Source organism: Anarhichas minor, unplaced genomic scaffold (assembly GCF_050575085.1).
Source record: "Anarhichas minor isolate MPS153535 unplaced genomic scaffold, ASM5057508v1 ptg000027l, whole genome shotgun sequence".
In the NCBI taxonomy this organism is placed as follows: domain Eukaryota; kingdom Metazoa; phylum Chordata; class Actinopteri; order Perciformes; family Anarhichadidae; genus Anarhichas; species Anarhichas minor.
The window spans coordinates 12821038-12835682 of record NW_027466473.1 but is presented as its reverse complement, the minus strand read 5'-3'; the positions used below and the strand labels follow the sequence as shown (position 1 = coordinate 12835682).

Genomic DNA, 14645 nt, shown 5'->3' with positions numbered 1-14645 from the left:
TGAATAATTCCAAAAGATATACAGAGAACACAATTTCCTCTAAAACAAAAGACACGTCCGCCCTTTTGTAGATGTTTGTACACTGTAAACAAGTCGACAGTACAGGTTTTGTGAACAAGACATGGGAGGCAGCTTACAGATGGGTTCTTGGTGAGTCCGACTTCTTGTCCACAAAGAGACAAAACATTCACCAGCTTCTCTCTGGTTCTTTTCTGTATGAAGGAGACAGACAGAAAGAAATAAAAGACTATAAATCAAAGAGGGAATAGACATAAACTCTTCTCGTTCTCAGGTTGTTTATTGTTAACTGCCTCAGATGTTTAAATATCACTAAATCAGTTGAGAGAATTTAGCATTTACAGTACATATATACAAAGTCTAGCATGGTTTTGCTTCTATTAAACTAAGGCAAGCATGTGCAGAGAAAAACAACAAATAAGGTGATGTGAGTCAATATGCATTGGGTATACAGTCACAAGTAGTGGCAATTATTTTTGTAGTCGTATATTACAATTTGAAAATATTAAGCAGCATTGAGATGCCACATCCCAACACAAACAGTTAGAGTTACATAAAGAAATGTACATAAACCGCGACAGAGCTGAAAATGCTGACGTGGCGATACCTTAGTGCAAAGTGTCTAATTCTACCTGAGAGGACTGCGGTCGCCTCCAGCTGACGGGCACCAGGATAGTGTTGGAGTTGGACCCAGAGGAGGTGGAGGAGGTGCTCCGCGTTACAGCCATGGCTCTGGCCTTCCCCTCTCTACCCCCTGAACCCTGAAGCTCGTCGAACCGACGCCCAATCACTGGAGTCTGTAAAGAAAACAGTGAAGGGGGCCCTTATGGTAATGCTTGAGTGGTTTGAATCTCACAAACGTATTTGACACGTGGTCCTCTTTTTTTTCCCTCTGACATTTTTGTAGTTTCTTCACCTCAGAGATGTCAAAGGTGAAGTCCAGTGTTTTCCCAGGCAGAGCCTTGGCTGAACCGTCCCACACCCTGCTGACCTCCAGGTTGGACAGGTCGCCCTGCGAGTGGCCGTACACCGGATGAACTAGGCTGGCAGAGCGCGACACCACCAGCTTCAAGATGTTTAAGGCATCCTTCCAGTGCACCGTCTATGGAACCACAAACACAGTGTAGAGTATAAAAGAGACAGCAGTGCACACTTCAAATCACACGATAAAACACAGAGAAGCAGTGGAAAAAGGATTTGGCTAACACAAAGGACTGTAAGGACCTTGTTACCTGAACAAACTTCTCAATGGTCTTGGTGACATCACCGTTGAACAGTTTTACTTGTACAGCAGTCAAGTCCATGTGGCTGAGCAGGCAGTAAATGATCTGGAGGAGAGACTGTTGCATGCTGGGAAGGCCCTTATCCAGCAGCTGAGAGATGAAGAGAGACATTTAGTGAGTGACAAAGCATGCAACCACTAAATTCATCTTGCTTAGCGGCAACAACAGGCCAACAGGTCAATGCAGATTACTGAAAAAGATCACCTGGTAGCTGTCGTTACTTCACAAACGGCGACACTTTCCACCAAAACAATACACTAAACTTTGAGGTATGCAATGCATATTTATCAGCACTTGCCTCAGCCATATAGGTGACCATGTTGAGTGTGATTTCGGAGAAAGCTTCATGGAGGTATCGGCAAACCACACTGACCCAGGAGAAAGGGTCCCGTGTGTAAGAACGTGTCTTATAGAGCGTCATCACATGGGCCAAATGGGACAGCTTTGTGTTCTTCTCCATTAAACACACCTGACAGAGGGGAAAGGGAGAGCTTGTACTTATCCTTTCTGTGCATGTTTATTCCTCAGGCCTTTTTTAGACAAACTTACTTCAACACTTTAATAAAGCCAGAGGAAAGTGAAGTAAAAGCAAAGAGTGAAGAATTGCATCGTACCTGTGCGATCCTCTCAGCGCTCTCCTTACAAAACTGAGTTGGATGGCCAAAGTGCTGCACCAGGTGCGGCAGCAGACACAGCACATTCAGAGGGAAACCTGCACAGGGGAGAAGAGGTTGAACTTCCAACACCACCCATTTGTTTTTAGCTAATAAAATAATACAGGATGAAGATCACCGTGACCCCCGGTACGTACCTATAGACTGAGAGCTGTCGACAACGGGCACGCGGGAGACTGGCGTGAGCTGGCAGAAGAGCTGTAAGGTGAGGTCAGAGGTGGCCTGGGAGGTAAAACCTTTCAACAAAAGCTGCTGAATCCCAGAGAACCCGCTCCACCTCAGCTGAGCCTGCAGCTTCTCGAGGCGTTCGCGGTTTTCGGCTCTGTCTAAGGGCACCTGGGAAAAGAGTTTTTTTGTTTTTAGTGAAACTGGAAGTTGATTGTATTATTTAGTTTCCTCCTGAAATACATCAGTAAATGTCATCTCATCTACCTTTGACAGCAGCTTGTGGACGAGGCGTAGTGACATCTGATATTCAAACTCAAAGTCTGACTCCATGAGGGCCACCGCCACCCAGAAGACCGTGGCCAGTATTGTTGAGGGATGGGAGACATGGGCAGGATCCGATAGAACGCTGGGATCGATGCGATTGGTTGATGATGTGCAGGACCCGGGGGTCCTTCCCATTCGGGCGAGGCCATGACTGTTGCAGGCCTGTAGATTGAAAATTAAATATAACACTGAATTACTAGTCTGCGCCAGCATTAAGGTTGTCACACTAAACAGCAATCTTCCTTTCTTGCCTGTATGCGGTCCAGAGTTGCACTGCGGGGAGGATCGCTCAACTGGTGCCCGCACTCGCCAAACTTCTTGGGGACCGAGTAGGAGCGCTGGTGGCGTTGTGACGACAGACCCACAAATCCCGGGCCGGGGAAGTTCAACTGACCTGTGCTCTTTCTGTTCATAAGTTTTTCACTAGTCACGAAGTCTGGTGAGGATGTCCTGTGAATCAAACACGGTGAAAATGAATGTACCCGAATATGGTTACATATGTTGAGTATGGTGTCCTTGTGTCGCAACATAAAGGCTGGCTGAACTTAAATTGTTCACTCATAAAGAGCAGAGGCCTACCTGGTTAGAGCTGCCATAAGGTCACTGTTTTTCAGACACTCTGCTAGATTCACCACCACTGACTCCAGCGTCAACAGCACCTCCATCACATAGCCCTGAAACACACCAGCATGCATTCTCATTTACAGATTAAAGAGGGTGTTAAGTGCTGTCGTGGCGCTCTCATATACCGCCATTAATCTGACAATCCCTCGTTCACCTGCACTTCGTCTCCGTGCTCTCCCACCACCTCAACGAGGCGCGAGACCAGGTCAGAGACAGCGTGGTTGTTGATTGGCTGTTTGAGGGCTCTGAAGATCTGGAAAGAGCGGCCAGCATAGTGACGCGAGGAGCTGCACAGAGCCGTCTGCAAAGCCACATCGCTCAGCTGATGCTCCAGGTGGAAGTCTGTGTAAATAGATGGGTACAAAGACACGTAAAGACACACACATGCAGGTTTGTTAGTAGGTATTTTTGAGAATATTAGCAGACTCTATTTGCTCATTTTGTGCCAATGTGATTTTGCATTAAGTGTAGTGGATTGCCTCATGGCCGAACACAGAAGAGAGCCCTGATTTTTCAGTTATTTAGTGAAAGACATTTTAACATTAACGTGAGCCGTTTCTCACCTGACTTTGACTCCTTAAAGACAGAGACGACGTGGCGTAGGAAGCTGGAGAGCTGCTCCGTGCTCTTGGAGTTGGGGTTCTTTGGCGTGATGTCCTCGTGCACCCACAGCGGCCCAAACGCTCTGAGCAACAACAACACAGTACTCCAGGCACTGTATACCCACCACCAGTAGCACCACATACACGTTACACAAGCACTTAAGTATGTGCAGAGTGCACACGGAGTGCACTACAGTGAGACACATATTGCTAAGACGGCTGCTCGAACATTTGTACGGCAAACCTCTAGAATTGCACAAGACGTCACCGTAGGTGTGCGTACCTGGTGGTGAGGAACTCGATGAGTTTGTTCGTCTTCTCGTCGGTTTCATTGGGCGTATCCTCCAGGTCCTCCAGGTCATCGGGTGTTATGAGGGGCAGATTTCCAACACTGCCTGCAATGCTGCCGCCACCAAGACTGGCAGAGGACGAGTTGGAGGTGGAGCTGAGGCCGGAGTCCGCCACCGGAGAAGCCTGCCACTCTCGCAGGAAGTCAGGTACGTCTAAGTGAACACGATGATAGAGGATACAGAGTATGCTATTAATATATTGCCCTGCAGCTTTATCATATTGTTATATACTGCACCGTTTCAGCACATTTATATCGGTTCTCTCGTGTGAAAACTAATCAAACAATCAATTCTATACACCAGTAAATATCTCTTAGGATTAATAAATGTGTGTTTTCTACTTACGCGACTGCTGGTACTCTGTGTGGTAGCTGGACTTAATGGTGAGGGTCTTGTTGTCACTTATCTCTCTCGTCAGCATCAGAACCGAGGCTATTACCTGGAAACACAAAAAGGAAGATTCTTCAGTGGCTGGTAAAATTCATTTTTGGCCGAAAAACTTTCCATTGCCACTTTATGCAACGCTCATTCAGGCTAAAATAGCATCGTGACAACAAATGTGAAGATCCCACTCTGACCTGGAAGTTGTTGTTGCAGGAGAGAGCAATGAGGAGGTGGAGAAGGAGACGTTTACTGTGTTCATAGACCTCCGGTCTGTAGTGGTCCAGACCTGCCAATAGAAAACACATCCAGAAAGACAGCCACATGATTAATATAACAGACAGGTACAGATACATACAAAGTATTCATTATACATGCTGATATTTATCTGCACATCTGTCTCACTGTAAATACAAATTTTAATTCTTAGGAATTCATTATTTCTAAGGATAAAACATACGAAGAGAATTGAAATATTGCTAGACACTGTTACTGTGTCCAGATGTGTTGGCGTACAGTTTCTTAAAGGGCCAGCTGTATGAGGGCTTGTTGTGCTTCATTGTTTGCTATGACAACATTTCTCCCAACACACTGCCGGTATTAATGCATGAAACATCACAAGATGATTTCTTAGACATCGTCATGCACACAGTCGCAGATTGGACGATAACTTGAGTGTCACTATGCTGAATAGCCATAATAACAATACAGGGTAGGTATGCGTCTACATGTCTTAGAGAGAAATGCAGCCCCAGGGGAATGTGTCGTTGATGGTGACTCAAGAGAACGGTCTGTCCTGAAATGTCTGTGATGGATGGAGATAAATCCTCAACACTATCACGTCATGATCTTGTTGGACGTCACAGAAAATGCCTACACACCTCAAAGTTATTTGAGATGTTTTCCTTTACCTCCTTCTTCTTTTTTTCCCCAAGATGAATCACCTAATGGCTGGACTTGTACCAAGAGAAAGATAGATCGTATCTGAGTTATGTGTATGTGTCTTGTATACGCCTACCCAAGAAGAGGGCATGTAGTAGCAGGGGCAGGTGTAAAGCCCAGTCTTCTCTCACGCTGTGGTCCACCACCATCTCTGTCATGAAGATCACTGCAATGTTGCACCTGAAAACCAACACACACAACAGATCCAGTGAGTGCACAAAATAGCAGCAATGCGTGCTCCATCCATGGACTGTTGGGTGGTGTACTGAGGAGTGTGATTATTGTCAGTTAGGCCACATGTAGTCTCATGGAGCAAGAGAAAACTAGTATTGGTTTCACCTCTTAAATGTACTTCAGTCATGAAGAGGATTACATCATCATGCAAGTCTTATTCTAGGAACTGCTTTTGTGTGTATATTGCTGCTGGGATTGAGGCTTCTCTCTAACAATAATTAACATGAGAAAGTGCACATAAAGAAACTGTATTTGCCTGAAAGGAAAATCCCTGCACCATTAGTGTAATAAACCAAGCCTGAAACTCCTCTTCAGTAATGACTTTTGAGGTGTCGAGAGAGATGGAGGAGATTGGTTAGTAAATTTCTTCTAATATTCAGAGACAGAGCAGGCGGGCTGGCTTTCATTCTGTGCTGAGGTTTATCAGACCATCTGTGAGAGTAGGTGTAACTCGTCTGTGTGACAAAATACCTTTCTTTGCTGAGTCGGCTGAAAGTAACATTGCTGTTTTCTGAGTGGATTGTCTGTTCAGTGTGCGTCCATGTTTGTTTGTGTATACCTATGCAGTGGTCCTCTGGGTGTGATGGTTTCCGGGAGGTAGTCAACCAGAGGAGCCCAGCAGCCCCCGTTAATAGGCATGGGTAACGGCTGAGGATGGTTGGTTTCCAGAACACCCAGAATCCAACCAGCATACGGGGGGAGTGGGTCGGCTACAAAAACAGACCAATCACAATATTCAGTTAATTGTAACATACTGTATATCTCATAAACACAAGGCTCTCTCCTCCTTAACTTTAATGATATCTATTCACAATGCGTTGACGCTCAAGCACAAAAAAGTTCTCTCACGTGACTGTCAGAGCAGTGACAAACAGGGAATGTGACAGGTCACGTACACAAAGCAGCTCATTCAAAACGTGTGGAATTCCAAACATGAGCCAAGTCGCAGACGAGATATTTCCACAACAAAGTGGTTCTTCAGCATGTTTGCACTTTAAGTTACTACGACTCTAAACTAATACAATAGTTTATTTTATAAACTAAACATACTCAGTTTTGAAATGTATTAGTTTTATGATGTTTATTATTTAGCTTAAATGTTAGACATTTTGGGAAATATGCTTATTTGGCAGCCAGCAGAGACGACAGGAACATATGGTCCCAGTCAAGATATATTTTGACACGTAACCAAAAGGACGTCTTTTAATTTTTCAGCAGGAAATCCAGAATGTGTTTCCAAAAAAGCTGAACCTTTTTAAAAAGAAGAGCATATGTACTGAGGAAGCTATTTTCCTCTTTAAGGGCTTGACAACATAACAATACAATACCTAATTGTTATGGTTAAACGTGAAATAACTATCTCGTCAAACACTGGCGTGATGAAAGACATGACAGGTCCGGCTTTTGAAAAATGGCCCCACCCTTGTGCTATGCTGGTTACAGCTCTGCTTGGTCACATGAGTACTACCAGCAGCAGAGTCACGTCTGGACGCCTCCCAACACAGACGCTCGCTAAAGATAGACTGGGCACCATCAGTGTGTGGTTGAGGTTAAATCTGTGTATCTGTGTCAAAGGGGACAGTGGTGGGCCTTGGTTTGTGTCCAAACAACAGGTTTTATATACAACTACAACATAAACAACAAACATTTAATGGAGTGAATAAGACACACACACGCACACACACACACACACACGTTTTAGCAGAAGTGGTGAACGTTATGGACTGACAGGAAGAATCCAAGTCCTGAAGCTCTTTCCAAATAACAGACAGCTGTGAGTCCCCTTGGGCTGTGTGTGTGTGTGTGTGCGCGTGTGTGTGTGTGTGTGTGTGTGAGAGAGAGTACACATTATTAAAATAAAGCTAGTTTGTACATTCATTCTCATGAGAACCAAGACAACTTACTCTTTTCATCCTCGTAGGAGCCCCCGGAGCTGTTGCTGTAGCGAGACTCCAGTCTGTTGTGAGCCCTGGCCATGCTGAGGCAAACGCATGACATTAAAAGTTCAAAATACAGAATTAGTCTTATTTCGTGACTGAAAAGTTTGAAAGTCTTTATTTAATTGAACTGCATAACTGCACTCATATGATACTGACATGTTTGGCATATTTGATGTACTCTTGAGAGACCGTTGCATGTATTCAAAATAATGTATTGATACTAACCGCTCTTCACTCTCTCTGACCAGCTTATTCTCATCCGTGTCTGTCACGTTCTCCTGGCCAGCCACCACAGTGTTACTGCTGGACGTGGTGCCTGAAAATAACACATTCCAGAGATACAATCTTCAGAAATACAGTCAATCATCCGTCACATAAAAAGCTGTCAAGCTCAAACTGAAAGCCGAGGTTGAGATGAGACTATGACGGGACCGTCTCCTCTTACCCGTCTGTGAGGTGGAGCCTTTGTTGCTGGCAGCAAAGCGATAGAATGGAGGGTTGTCACAGTGCAACACCACAGGGTTGACTGGGTCCGTCTGTTGCAGCTCAAACAGGAGCTCCTCCATCGTCTGGATGGTGTTGTTGCGACACAGGTAGATAACCACCTTCTTTATCTAAAACGGATACAAAGACACAGTATTTTTATGAGAGTTTTAACAGGGGGCACACCAGTTCAACTTCATGTGGGGCTTTCATTAGCATTGTGTCGGTGGGTACAGACGGCACTTACGAAAGGCAACAGTGTGGTATCACTGCTGACTCCACACAGGCTGATGAGGAACTGCAGGGTGATCCGCAGGTTGTTGCTCCACCTCTCGTTGGACACCAGAGCGTTCCAGGCATTCTCAATCTCTGGGCCAGGAACCTCGTCTCCGTACTGATAATGTGAAGAGAGGAAAAAAAATCAAGTTGAAAGGCAGGAGATCTCACTGGAAAAGGCGGAGTAATTTCACAAACAAGCCCAAACATAGCTTCATACCTTAGCAGTCATGAACATGAGGTTATTGAGCACCAGCGATGTCGCCTGTAAGGAGCCCCAGCCGTTGCCTCTCAGACTGGGGGACATGCCCTGCCCTTGACCGTGTGGTTCTTCCTCTGGTGTGCAGGGGCTTGAGGCTGGGGGTAGGAGCCCCGTGTCCACCAGCTCAATGTTACTGAGCCAGGGTAGCAGGTAGGATAACATTATCTGTCTGCCGTTGGAGTGGGTGGTTGAGAAACGCTGGCTCACCTCTGGACGGGCAAAAAAAATGTCAGAGGAAAAAAATGTTAGAAGTGCCTTAAGCTGAGCGTTCTTTAAATGTGTTCAATAACAGCAGAGAGACATTGGGAGCAAATGTAACAGCTATCTCAGGGAGTATACTGGCCTCTTGGGAGTTTTGAATGTGAGAGTTTAAAAAGATTGTGCAGTTTTGGGGGTATTCTTACCTGGCTTTAAGATTTAATGGGGACACTACATGCAAACATTCAGCGTATCTCACTGGAATGTACACATTCACCCTGAAAACATGTACCTGAGAAAAGAGGCAGAGTGAGCTCGGGGTACATGCTGGCCAGCTGGATGGAGAGTTGAGACAGGTTGACGCTGTACAGCGGAGGCAGAGGGCCGTGTGTTCCGTACAAAATATTCCCAGGCTTCTGCTCCACCATTCGCTTCGAGTACGCACACAGCTTAGACTCCAGCACCTGCAGACATATTGTTTATCTTTTACTCTGATAATGCATTGCAGGTTTTGGCTTGATGCTTGTGCTCGTCTTTCCCACCTCTTTAACACCCTTTGTGTATGTGTGTATGTACCTGCATCAGCTGCATTGAGATCTCGTATATTTCCCTGCTGGTGTCTGAGGCCTTGAACAACACCAGATTGAGCAGGGTCACAAGATCACATGGGTAATTCCTGGCAAAGTGAGGAGGAAATAGTCATTAGTTGCTGGTTACTAACTCAATGGATGCAGACTACCTAGCCTCCTACATGGGGGGGCGTAACAGGCCGATTCTAACGAAGGTAACAAACGCATGATTCCCCACCTGTTGCCGCAGACAGTGGCGATGGCCTTGAAGCAACCAGATGCTAGCTGGTAAGACCCAGTGAAGCAGCGGTCCACGGCCCAGTTGAACAGATTGATCTGGTCTGGGTTTAGTTCTAAGAGCAGGATGACCACCTCACACCCCAGACGGTGCACCTACCACAAACACATGTTATTATTGTAGAGGTACGAATCCACACAGATCATGTTCATCATACTTCTTAAGGGGTTATGACAAATAATATCCAACAACACATAGAAAGCTCCTGTGCAACAAGTTAAAGGCAACAGTGGACCTACCCGTAGGTCATGGCAGGCCAAGATGTTGTCAAGCCATTTGTAGAGATAGCCGTCAGTAGAGAGACCCACATTGTCAAACACGGGACCGCAACACAGAACTGCTGACATGGCCTAAGAGACAAAAGGTTAAATTGAGTTAACGCTAAAGTTTCTGTAAGAAAATGACAGAATAGCTCCTGTAGTGCAGCAGGGTCTGGGACGTTTGGGTATCAGTACCTTGAGAGCGCAGTACTGGTAGCGAGTGATCTGGTGGTTGCGGTCGCTGTACCGATCGAGGGGAGTGAACATGACGCTGAAGGGTCCAGCCCATTGGCTGAAGAGGATGAAGAGATGGTGTCTCAGAGACTGTTGAGGGAAGAGAAAGCGCCTGTGGTGGACTGCAAAGATGTGAGGGTGAGAGAGAGAGACAGAGAGACATGGAGGGTCAAAATAGAAGACAAATGAAAATGCTGATAGATTACAAATGTATATTTAAGTCTGACTAGAACGTAGCTTGTCAAAACACTGCGAAAGCCAATATATTACATCATTAAAGAGTAATATAGTGATTTACCAGGAACACACTGGATGAGATTAGCCACCATCCCGCTGAAATGGGCTCTGATATCTTTAAGCACGTCCATCTCCTTCTCATTCTCAGCCTCCAGGAGCATCCGGGTCAGATCCACATACTCAAGGAACAAGGCACCCAGGGCCAGCGAGTCTCGCTCCAGTGCTCCATTAGTGCTGCAGGGGAGGAGAAGATGAGTTTACAGGTGCATCGGCAGGCAAGAAACTACGCTCTAGATAAAAGGTGTGTGCTACCTGTCGCTGATAACGGCTGCATTAGCCAGCAGTTCAAAGATCCTCAGCAGCTGCAGCCTGAGAAGATCCCTCCTCTCTCTGCGCCGCTTGTTCTGAAAGCACAGACAGGTTTTCCATTTACTGCTCAATGTAAGTCAATATATGCGTGTTGTTTTGTGTATACCGGATTCTGAACTTACAGAGACTGAACCTTAGCGTCAGCTTTCATAAATAATTAGACATTATTGACCTATGGAAAGCATCTCTAATAGCTATAAGCATACACTATGTACAAGTACAACATAAAAGACAACTTCTAAACTCTTAGTACATTACATCAGGAGTAGGTTTTCACAATGTTCTGTCTGATATCAATAAAGTTAATCTGATCCTCTCTCCGTGCTGTCGGTGTGTTTCTCTCTCGCCGTGTTTGTGTGTTACCTCGGGCCGACGTTCCAGCGCTTCCTTCATCAGTGGATGGAGTTCTTCCACTAGCTCCCTATAAACACGACAAAGAGGGCAAAAATCAATTGATTGCTTCATTGCTGAAGGAGAGTGATCAAATCATCCTTCCTTGTCGATGGAGGATGGCCTGATTCAAGGAAACAGAATGGTTTGTAACAGATCTTGTCCTAAACACCACTAATCCTCATACAGCCATGTTAGACAAATTCGTCTGGGGAGACCTTAATCCCTTTGACAACAATGAGCGCCCTTTTGGAAAACATTTTAGATTATAGATAGATGATCTCTTTAAAAATGAAATACCTCCCACACACAATGGAACCGTTGTCCTTTGAAAAAATGCGATACATCTCTGTCCCTCTAAAGACACACTTTTTTCTTTTCTTTTCTGAATGTCAATGCAGCTCAGTTATGAAGCGAATGTAAGGACAGGTGGGATTCAGTAATAGAAGAAAGCAGCGTGAAAGGATTTATGTAAGAGGAAAGGGTCAAATCTAGCACATCATCCATTTTCTGTTGTGATGTGTCTACTGGCATTCCCTCCATTCAGGCTTTGTGTGTTTATTGTTATAAACAGTTTATGATTGTTGAACATCTGAGCATTACATCAGAAATGTGTTTTACAAACTATTTGACATCTTAGAAGGGAAAACAACATCTAGCACTGATGAGAATGATGCATGTGCATCGTCGGTGCACATTTCTGAACGCTCCTGTTGCAGTACCTGAAGACCAGAGCGTTTGTGCATCCGAACCCGAGCACCAGAGACTCGGTGATCTCCAAACTCTCTGCTCTCATCAGCGGGACGAGCTGTTTCAAAAGCCAGGCTACCGAGGGAGTGCCCATCACCTGAGCAGTGAAAAGAAATACACAAACGTTCACGATCAGAAAACATTAACAACATAAAACTGATCCAAATCTATCTTTTTAGAGAAGTAATTAGCAGAATGATCTATAACAACAATACACGTTAATTGCAGGGCCTCTTTTCCCTGACTGTCTGAGAAATTCCAAAGCTTTTCAGGACATGGAAATAATTTAAATAATCCCAACATTTCCAGCACAAACACCCACCTTGTTGTCATAGGTGACGCTGCCGTCGGGCGTGGTGGCCGTGATCTCCGGTGTGGAGGCTCTGAGGTGACCGGGGGACATGATGCTGGGCTTAGCCACACCTAGACACAGGATCAGGTAGTTACGCCACAGAGAGATGTAGCTGTCACTGGAGCCGGCCGTGCTGGTCTTCTTAGCATTCACTGGACTGCTGCAGAAAGACAAAAGGAGAAAAGGCAGGTGGTCAGATATTTGAATCTCCCATACACATGGATCATTTGTTGTCATTCTATGGTGACAGACTGTTGTTAAAGCAACAATTAAATGCCTGAAAAGTATGATTTAATAATGCGTGTTCTCGTACTTGGGGTCAACCAGTGGCAGCAGCAGCTGTAGCCGTGTGAAGGCGTAAGGCCAGGCGTATCCCAGGGCGGTGGGGCAGTGTTTGGGAAGGTGCTCCTGCCGCAAGAAGATGTGCAGACAGAGCACCCATGGGTCCTTCACACACTGGGCAAAGATCCAGACATGGCTGGGGCTCTTCACGTCGTAGGAGCTGCTCACCAGTCGAGCCGTCCACTCCACCAGCCACTGGAGGTCAACATGGTGGCTGAGGGGCAAGGTAGACTGAGGGAGGGGAGGGGAGGAGTTTAAGAATGATACACAGCAGCTGAGGAAGTCATTTGGAGGATTGAGATATGAATAACGTATCTGATGTGCTAATATTACCGATAAATGCTTCACATAAACACACGTACCGAGTCAGAGACAGCCACATGAACAAAGCTGTCCATGACAGCTGGGCTCAGCTGGTCCATGACCTCTATCATGGGTTTGTCATCGTCCTGGAGGGAGATTCATAGAATCAGCTATTTATATAACAGCGTCATAGGATGTGAAAAATACATGCTGCATATCTAATGACGGCTACAGAAATTTGCCACCGGCTACGTGACACACGTTGGTAATATCTGTCAAAATGTCAGAGAAGCTTGTGAATTATTCTCCACTGTGTTTGCTTGGTGACGATGTGAGCTTCCTGTACTCACGTCAGCATGTCCCAGAGCTGTGAAGAGGCAGCGTATTTCTCTTAACACTCCGACGGCCAGCTTCCTCGTGCTGATCTGACACGAGCAGAGGAGCAGCAGGGCCAGGCCCTCGACCGCATGGAGCACTGAGCAGTGAGGGCTTCGCTCTGGCAGTCTGGGGCTGGACTGATGGAGAGGGAAGACAAAGAGGGAGAGCAAGTAAATAGTACAAATATTACTGTAAGTCACCTTGTTTGACCAGTTATTAAACCTACAGTTATGGCAGTTGACACTTTACATGGGTCAAATTGACATACTTGAAGAACCCCAACCTGCTTTCAGCTCATCACTGTCATTTCAGTGACGAGCTACGTCATCGGACCAACGTATTTCAACACAAGGAAACTGCACTCAACCAGTAATCTCTGAGATTTTGATGACGTGATGGATGAACAAATAACCAAATATGTCTGTAAAGTAGTAGTTTTAAAGTACAAACCTCAACTCCACCTCGCGTCTTCCCCTGGAGCTGCAGCGCTAACCTCCACTGAGTGAGCAGCTGGAGAAGGAGCTTCACTGAGGCATCCTGCAGACCCTGATGGGTGTCTTGAACCTGGAATCGTTAAGAGAGGGACATTTATAGAAGGTTTATATCTGGTGTTTATCAATAAACCAAGTTGAAAACACACGTGTAAAGGAAGTGTAACAGTTGCAAATGCAGGATTAGTATCGTATTGGTGAGGTAGCTGCATGTTTCTGCCAGGTTCAGATATACCTCGCGCAAAAGGAAATGTGTGTAACCAAACAGGACGTCCTCCCTCCAGTCTGAGAAATCGAGTAACAGGCTCTGCAGGGAATTCTGGGAAATAAGACGAAGCTCATCGTCCATGTGCACAGTAAGTCTGAGGGGATAGAGGAGAACACATGAACAGAGTTGAATGAACAAGATCTTGTTGTACGGAACGCCATTGAAAGAAAGAAAAACCATCGGGGTTCCAACACAAATGTATACATTTGTCTCTTAACTCACCGTGAGAGCAGGTCGATGAGCTCAGGTTTGGACATGGCATCAGGAAGGATACGAGGAATGGCAGCCACACATGTCCTGAACAGGTCGATTTTAGGCTTCCTTTCGCCACTGTCAAAGATAGAGGGGGATAGTTAGGTAACTCCAAATACCGGTAGGTCAAAAAAAACAACACTGGACTTTGCAGTTACATACGTGATCATGTCCTCTGGTTCTTTGTTGAGCATCTGGACGCTGGTGAGCATCATACAACGACCCACCTCCTTGTCCAAGTGTCTCAGGATGTTGTCCAGAGCCTTCCGCACCTGGGAGTAGTACAAGGACATGCCTGTGTAGGACAGGAAGAGACAGTGCACGCAGTTAGAGGCTACAGTCACATTACACTGTCTTGAATGCCTACGGACACACACACTGTGTGTGTACACA

General features: G+C 45.7%; 1 protein-coding gene across 2 annotated transcripts in view; it reads right to left on the bottom strand.

Moving 5' to 3' along the window:
* Positions 1-14645, bottom strand: part of fryb (furry homolog b (Drosophila)) — a 43387-nt gene that overhangs the window by 7420 nt on the left and 21322 nt on the right. The window contains exons 16-54 of one of the 2 annotated variants that reach the window (XM_076102367.1): positions 14415-14547; positions 14223-14330; positions 13968-14094; positions 13692-13805; positions 13214-13378; positions 12923-13009; positions 12532-12791; positions 12189-12378; positions 11839-11963; positions 11090-11147; positions 10670-10761; positions 10419-10591; positions 10082-10242; positions 9866-9976; positions 9567-9721; positions 9336-9435; positions 9052-9223; positions 8520-8770; positions 8271-8417; positions 7986-8154; positions 7766-7856; positions 7505-7578; positions 6160-6310; positions 5443-5546; positions 4622-4713; positions 4389-4482; positions 3977-4196; positions 3655-3776; positions 3246-3433; positions 3047-3141; positions 2719-2917; positions 2408-2629; positions 2113-2311; positions 1916-2013; positions 1600-1770; positions 1251-1391; positions 935-1120; positions 651-815; positions 138-212 (exon numbers count right to left, since the gene is read on the bottom strand). In XM_076102367.1, coding sequence (XP_075958482.1) covers positions 138-212; positions 651-815; positions 935-1120; positions 1251-1391; positions 1600-1770; positions 1916-2013; positions 2113-2311; positions 2408-2629; positions 2719-2917; positions 3047-3141; positions 3246-3433; positions 3655-3776; positions 3977-4196; positions 4389-4482; positions 4622-4713; positions 5443-5546; positions 6160-6310; positions 7505-7578; positions 7766-7856; positions 7986-8154; positions 8271-8417; positions 8520-8770; positions 9052-9223; positions 9336-9435; positions 9567-9721; positions 9866-9976; positions 10082-10242; positions 10419-10591; positions 10670-10761; positions 11090-11147; positions 11839-11963; positions 12189-12378; positions 12532-12791; positions 12923-13009; positions 13214-13378; positions 13692-13805; positions 13968-14094; positions 14223-14330; positions 14415-14547 — 5585 coding nt within the window. Of the gene's footprint in view, positions 1-137; positions 213-650; positions 816-934; positions 1121-1250; positions 1392-1599; positions 1771-1915; positions 2014-2112; positions 2312-2407; positions 2630-2718; positions 2918-3046; positions 3142-3245; positions 3434-3654; positions 3807-3976; positions 4197-4388; positions 4483-4621; positions 4714-5442; positions 5547-6159; positions 6311-7504; positions 7579-7765; positions 7857-7985; positions 8155-8270; positions 8418-8519; positions 8771-9051; positions 9224-9335; positions 9436-9566; positions 9722-9865; positions 9977-10081; positions 10243-10418; positions 10592-10669; positions 10762-11089; positions 11148-11838; positions 11964-12188; positions 12379-12531; positions 12792-12922; positions 13010-13213; positions 13379-13691; positions 13806-13967; positions 14095-14222; positions 14331-14414; positions 14548-14645 lie in introns of both variants that reach the window. The other variant, XM_076102366.1, reaches the window with a different exon arrangement.